This window comes from Pieris brassicae, chromosome 6 (assembly GCF_905147105.1).
Source record: "Pieris brassicae chromosome 6, ilPieBrab1.1, whole genome shotgun sequence".
NCBI classification, from domain to species: Eukaryota; Metazoa; Arthropoda; class Insecta; order Lepidoptera; family Pieridae; genus Pieris; species Pieris brassicae.
This window is the reverse complement of record NC_059670.1, coordinates 12153164-12159263: the sequence shown is the minus strand read 5'-3', so window position 1 is coordinate 12159263 and position 6100 is coordinate 12153164. Positions and strand designations below refer to the sequence as shown.

The 6100-nt window shown below is 33.8% G+C and overlaps 1 protein-coding gene across 2 annotated transcripts; it reads right to left on the bottom strand.

The window, feature by feature from the left end:
- Positions 1 to 273: 273 nt before the first annotated feature.
- LOC123710565 (MIP18 family protein galla-1) lies at positions 274 to 3684 on the bottom strand. Of its 2 annotated transcripts, XM_045662542.1 has the most exons (3): positions 3454 to 3684; positions 3119 to 3382; positions 1430 to 1674 (listed from the first exon to the last, which is right to left on the bottom strand). In XM_045662542.1, the coding sequence occupies exons 1-3, from the start codon at positions 3596 to 3598 to the stop codon at positions 1577 to 1579; spliced, it is 507 nt and encodes a 168-aa protein (XP_045518498.1). In that variant the 5' UTR covers positions 3599 to 3684; the 3' UTR covers positions 1430 to 1576. The 2 variants fall into 2 exon arrangements, with proteins under 2 accessions (XP_045518497.1, XP_045518498.1); XM_045662541.1 differs by lacking the exon at positions 3454 to 3684 and having other exon boundaries at positions 274 to 1674; positions 3119 to 3258.
- Between the last annotated feature and the right edge of the window lie 2416 nt (positions 3685 to 6100).

Here is a 6100-nt window from a genome sequence, read left to right as displayed (position 1 = left end):
CTTTTTAAGATGTATGTTACTGTAAAAATGGGCAAGAGATCTTCTTTATCAATATTTAAGACCAGTCTTAATATAAAGTTTCATTCAGTCTCAAAACAATTTTTTATACACACACAATAATAATTCTATCTTTGTAATTTTCGAGCTATAAATTATTAACAATAAGAATAATGTTTCATACCTCATATTAAATACATATTGGAATAGCAGGTACAAAATATTTTTATTAAATAGAATCAGGTTAAATCAGCCAAAATAGAGAAACATTTCAAATCAACAATAAAACTTTATTCAAATCCCACAATAATTCAGTCTTTCACCATTAATTCCCGCTCCACTCTGCCGACCGGCACATATCATCTACCAATTGATCAAATTCTATTAGTGAACTCTCATGTTTTAGTAGATCTTCAGAAAAATCTTCTGTTGTCATTTCAAACTTTTTTTCTTTGAATGCTGTATCATAATCGGATAACTTTAAATGTGGCGCATTAAAAAAGTCTTTGTAAAATTCAGCCAGCTCGCGTATTGGATGGTTGTCTGCAAAGGGAAAGCATAACAATTTCAATGGTGGTTCATTTTCACTTCTAAATCCTGGAAACTTTTTAGGTGGCATTTCAAGGGATGTCGGGCTTTTTGAGATGACACTCATATCCAACTCCTGTGTGCTTTTACAAATTGTTGTTTCATCGTCTACCATTTCAAATTTTGGTACCCGACATTTCGGTACTGGAAACTTTTTGAAAAACTCCTTTATTACTTCCTCGACGAGATATTCATCAACGAATGCCGCGAGCCGAAGAGGTTTGTTTAAGTCAATTGGTTGTGGAGATAAAGGTTCCTTTTTTTTCTTTGTTTCAAATATAACATGTTTTGGACTCAATTCAAAGTGGTCACTCTTGAGTAAAAGTGTTTTATTCTTTTCAGACCTATTAGGTGAAATAGAAAAGTTTGTTCTATATGAAACAGTGAAACCTAATCCTCCAAGTGGTGTTTTCAGCATTCCAGCTTGAATTTTTTTAACTGACTCGCCTAATGCCTTAACCTTTGGATCACCGCTATAAACCCTGTAGAAAATTGTAAACGACTCTGTTCGCTGCTTTCGGGATAAGTGATATGCTGGAGTGATTCTAGTAATTGTGATAAGGGATTTCAATAGGATTCCCATTCTAAAGTAAACAGTGTTCATTGCTTTTAAAGATGAATCAAATTGTGTTTCGTCTAGTCCCAAGGTCCATAATTCAAGCACCATTTCATCTCCATCCTCAGTTTGTACTGATATTTCTACATTTAAGTGAGATCTAATAGTTTCTAGTATTTTATCTGAAGGTAATGCATTTTTAGTAGCTTGATTAACTTCCGGTGAGTCTGGTATTTGCAGATTGAACCAGTCCGTGTCAGTTGACTGTTGTTTTGTATTTGCATCAATTTTAACACCTTTTCTTGATTCAACGATGACCTGCACGCCTTTGTATGCAAGAAATTTTGTAAACTTAGTAAATTCATTCTTATCGCCTATATTTGAAAATGCCGCGTCAGGTGCCATATTGTTAAATTGAACTATAGTTAGGAATAACTATTCTTCATCAGCAATGCAACTCTCTACAAGGTTCCGCAGATTAGGATTCTCCATTGCAGCAGCAATTCTTTCCTTGTCATTGATCTGCTTGTTGACTGTAAAGAGTAAATTTATCTTAGATAAGCAATATTTATTTGATAAGATTATTAGTGTTTAAGTAGAATCTTTCAAGAGTATTTTTATCATTATTAAGGTAGGAAAAATATGTATGCAGCATTATTAGAAATAATACATAATAAAAAACATTCATGTGTTTAAATATCAAGACATCACATTATGTGACATATGTATTACATTGCATACTAGACACTACACTTAAGTGCCTTTTCAACATCTTTTTAAGCAGTTCTTTCATCATATATATATACATAACATAACACATACATAACATAACAAACTGTCACATAGAGCTGATATATCTAAATCTAAACTGGACTAATGAAGCCCAGGAAATGTTAAGGTGTAGTTAAAAATTGTGTAAATCTCTTAATTATTTACAATGTAAAAAACTAGGAAATACTGTTAATATGGGTAGATCATAAATATTCTATAAACCATAATAAACCTATTAAAATTGTAATATAGCAGTAATGTGAACTTACAACTCAACCTTTTAATAACTATTATTTATATACCTTATATAATTACTTAGAGATAGATAATGAATAAAATGATAGCTATTTTATTATTAATAAAGTACACCAGATTAAACCCCATGTTCTTAACAATTATAGACTTACACTAATATATAACAAAGAAAGAGTTCATTTTTGGTTTGCAATGAATTAACAATAATTGATTAATTTTAAAATTCTGGCAAAATAATTGTTTAAATGGACAAATTTAAGATATATTTCAGGAACTGTGAGATTAAGTTTTTTTATGTTTTTCATTGGATAGTCTATCAAAGCTATACTATAACATCATGCTATGACCACAGTGAAGCTAAGAAAACCATGTAGGATAGCTTTAGTAGATATTTACAAACATAAGTATAGTAGTAATGCCAATAGGGTTTACAATCTGATCATCATATTTTAGATATGATAAGTAATTCAGGTCTAATACAGTTAAAAGCTTGTAGTAATAGCAGTGGAAACTCATAAAGCTAGCTAAAAGACAGTCGTTAAAAGAATATCAAAAATAAGACTTTTTTAGTCTACAAATCCAGAAGTATATGCTATCTCAGGCTTTCAATAGATTGATTCATTGATAAACACTAAATATTATCAGCTGATAACCTTTAATGTTGGTCATAATGTACCATATTATAGTGACTGAAGGTCACATTTATCTATACATCAGTGAGTAGCTTATTAAAAATAGGGCTAAATATTAATTTGCAGTTAATATCCATTTAGATGGATAAAACCAAACCTACTAGTTATATACCAACACAATGTATTATACTTATTTAGAATGTAAATGTAAATAATTATATTTATATAAAATTTGAATATTATACTGTATGGATCAAACACATAAATAATTGATTGTGTTCAGCTCCATATTCATAATGATAAATAAAAACTAACTTACTTTCATCTTCTGTAGTATGTGCACCTTTTTTAATATAAATATCTAGCTTTGCTGGATGATGAAGAGATCTCTGTATCTTTATTCTAATGCACAGTCCAATTAAAGTAGCTAATGAACAATGAGGCACAGTAGGATTGAACTCAACCCTTAAAACGGGAACATTGTCTTCCGTAGGTTCCTTAATAAAGATCCCTTCCTCATAGACAACTTTAAGGTCCTCCAAAGTACTGGGCTTTTCGGGATCCCGGATCGTCCGCAAAAAGTCTAAAACACCACAACACTTATTAAAAAACACAAAAAACTACACAAAAACAGTTTAGGGCGAAAAAACAAACCATAAATAGTTTCTCTCAAATCATTATTGTCCTTGTAGCCAAGTTCCTGCAACGATGCACTTTTGTCCATATAAGCGGGTTTAGCGACTTCCACGGGCAGCTTCTGCGAGTTGTTTAATGAAAGCTTAGAGAAAAACGATAACATTATCGGTAATCGTCATTAATTAGACTTTGATATTGTTACGTAGTTTGGAGTAAGCGACGACATGTTTGACACAGTGATGCCAGCTCCTTCTGTTCCCCTGACCAAAATATTGATTGAGTGTAAGAGTAAAATTCAAAAATGCTTTAAAAATACATACAAGTAACATGAAATGAACCTGTTTCATATTTCTGTTAAAGCTACGTTTGGAGTTTATAGGTTAAAAAAACTATTTTTATATTCACTATTCACTATTATATTAACTATCTATTAACAAAAAACTCCCTGGACATATTGATGTCCCTTAATTTGTGTGGAAAATCCCTAAGTTGGCAACACTAAAGTAGTGTACACACAACACAGGCACTAATCTGAATATTTTTTTTTTTTAATAATTTTATGGCTCACTAATCTGAAGGAAACATATAGGTAATAAAAATTAACAAGATGATCGTACATAAAGTCTAAAAAACTATTGCCATAATATTAAAAAGATTAAAAAAAGATGATTTTATACATATATTTGCTTCTGTCATTAATATATTTAAGTAGAGTATATATTTTAATTTTAAAACAGTGAACACGTATTTGTTTTGAAGTAACCGGCAACTCTATACAATTTATAATATTTCCAACCCAAGAACAACTTAATACTCCAATGTCGAAATAATTAATTTATGTAAATGTGTAAAATGCACAACTAAACCTGCTGATATTTAAAAATCCCTGTAATTATAAAGATAACTTGGATATTAGAAAGAAATTATAAATATCAATTCAAAATCATTTATTCATATAGGTAAACACAATGTACACTTATGAATGTCAAAATCAGAAAAGAATATAATATAAAGCTTCTAATTTTACATTTACTGCCAGTCGCCCCATCTGATATGCCTACTAGTGGCTATATTCAATTGCCTCCTTGAAAACTGCACCTTCCCGGCGCAGTGGAAAGAGGCCATTGTCATTGGTATTCAAAAACCAGGCAAGCCCCGTAACAACCCCACCAGTTACCGCTCCATCAGCCTTCTCAATACGCTTACCAAGCTCTACGAGAAGGTACTTAAAACCTCCTAGACTTTGTCCTAGAAAAGGGGCTCATTCCCGATGAGCAGTTTGGCTTGAGGCCGGCATACTCGTGCGTACATCAAGTCCATAGAATCGCGATTCATGAGAACCGCGACCGGTGCGCCCTTTTACGAGAGAAACATCGATCTCCACCACGACCTGGAGCTCCCTACCATAGCCCAATGGATGAAGTTGGCGTCCACACGCCATTTTAAGGCTAAACACCATCCCAATCCGCTGGTGCGTAAAAGCATCAATACCCCTTCCCGACAAAAAAGGCTCGTAGGAGGCCTCGACACACACTAACGGATCCGGACGATCCAATCACCGTAGCCAACAATAAATTAAAAGCCATCCGCGCGGCCAATAATAATAGCCAAACACAGATTAGGGTAAAAAACCGCCTTCACCAGGGAAGGTCAGGACCTTTACTTGGCACTTCGCTTCGAACGTCCGTTCTGTCCGTTCAGGCGATTGACCACCCCGCGACGGCCCAAGCCGAGGTTCGATTCTTACTTGCGCTAGCCGTGGGATAAAACGCCATTCTTGCCGAGCTACGCTCGCCAAAACAGCCCGAGCTGAGCTGTAAAGGCCCTTAAGCCCAACAGCGAGATTCCAATTAAAGAAAAAAAATTACTGCCTGTTCTCAAATCAAGGGCGTAGAACGGAAGCGAAGACCTGGCAATAAACTCTCCACCACTCTCTTTAATCGCCTAGTTTTTGTTTTTCACAACGTTTGTAAGGAACTGCAACCATTACACCATGACACCTTAAGCAATTAATAATAATTAAATAAATTAGAAACAAAGATTTGTCCTCTATCAGCTGGAGGCATGGTGAAATAGAAGCACGCACTTACATTCTCGTGGGAACAACACGCAAATACGTAGTCGAAATAACTAATATCACGGCATACACGAATTCAAGTACAACCAGTCACCACAATTTTGTTGAAAAAACGTATTACAATTCCCTTGAAAAGAATTACTAGTTTTATACAGCCTTGTGGTTAGTGCGCTTCTCTCTTGTATCTTCATACAAATTGAACGAACGAAATCTGATTACCGCTAAGGTCATGTGGGAACATAAACTGTCTCGTTTTTTCGATGTCATGGTACGAATTAGCGATGCATCCAGTTGTAGGTTGTCAATAGGCTCGCAATAAGAGTTCATGGTAGGCCTCCCGAATGTAAAATTAGAATAATTTTATGTACTTTTCGACGGTCATGAATGTGTGAACATTGTGTTACCTATATGAATAAATGATTGATTAAAAAAAAAACTAACTGGCATCTAGTTTGTTTCGAATCCAGGTTTAGGTTTTTTAAATTTCAACGAAGTATATTTCGCATTCCTAAAGTTTAATAATACAAACAAGCACGTAATACCATTTAGACGAAAAAAACAAGGGCCTTTAATTAATTTTATTAAGCG

Excerpts from the sequence above, each read along its gene's own strand:
- LOC123710565 (XM_045662541.1), bottom strand. The coding sequence starts at position 1,546 with ATGGCACCTGACGCGGCATTTTCAAATATAGGCGATAAGAATGAATTT.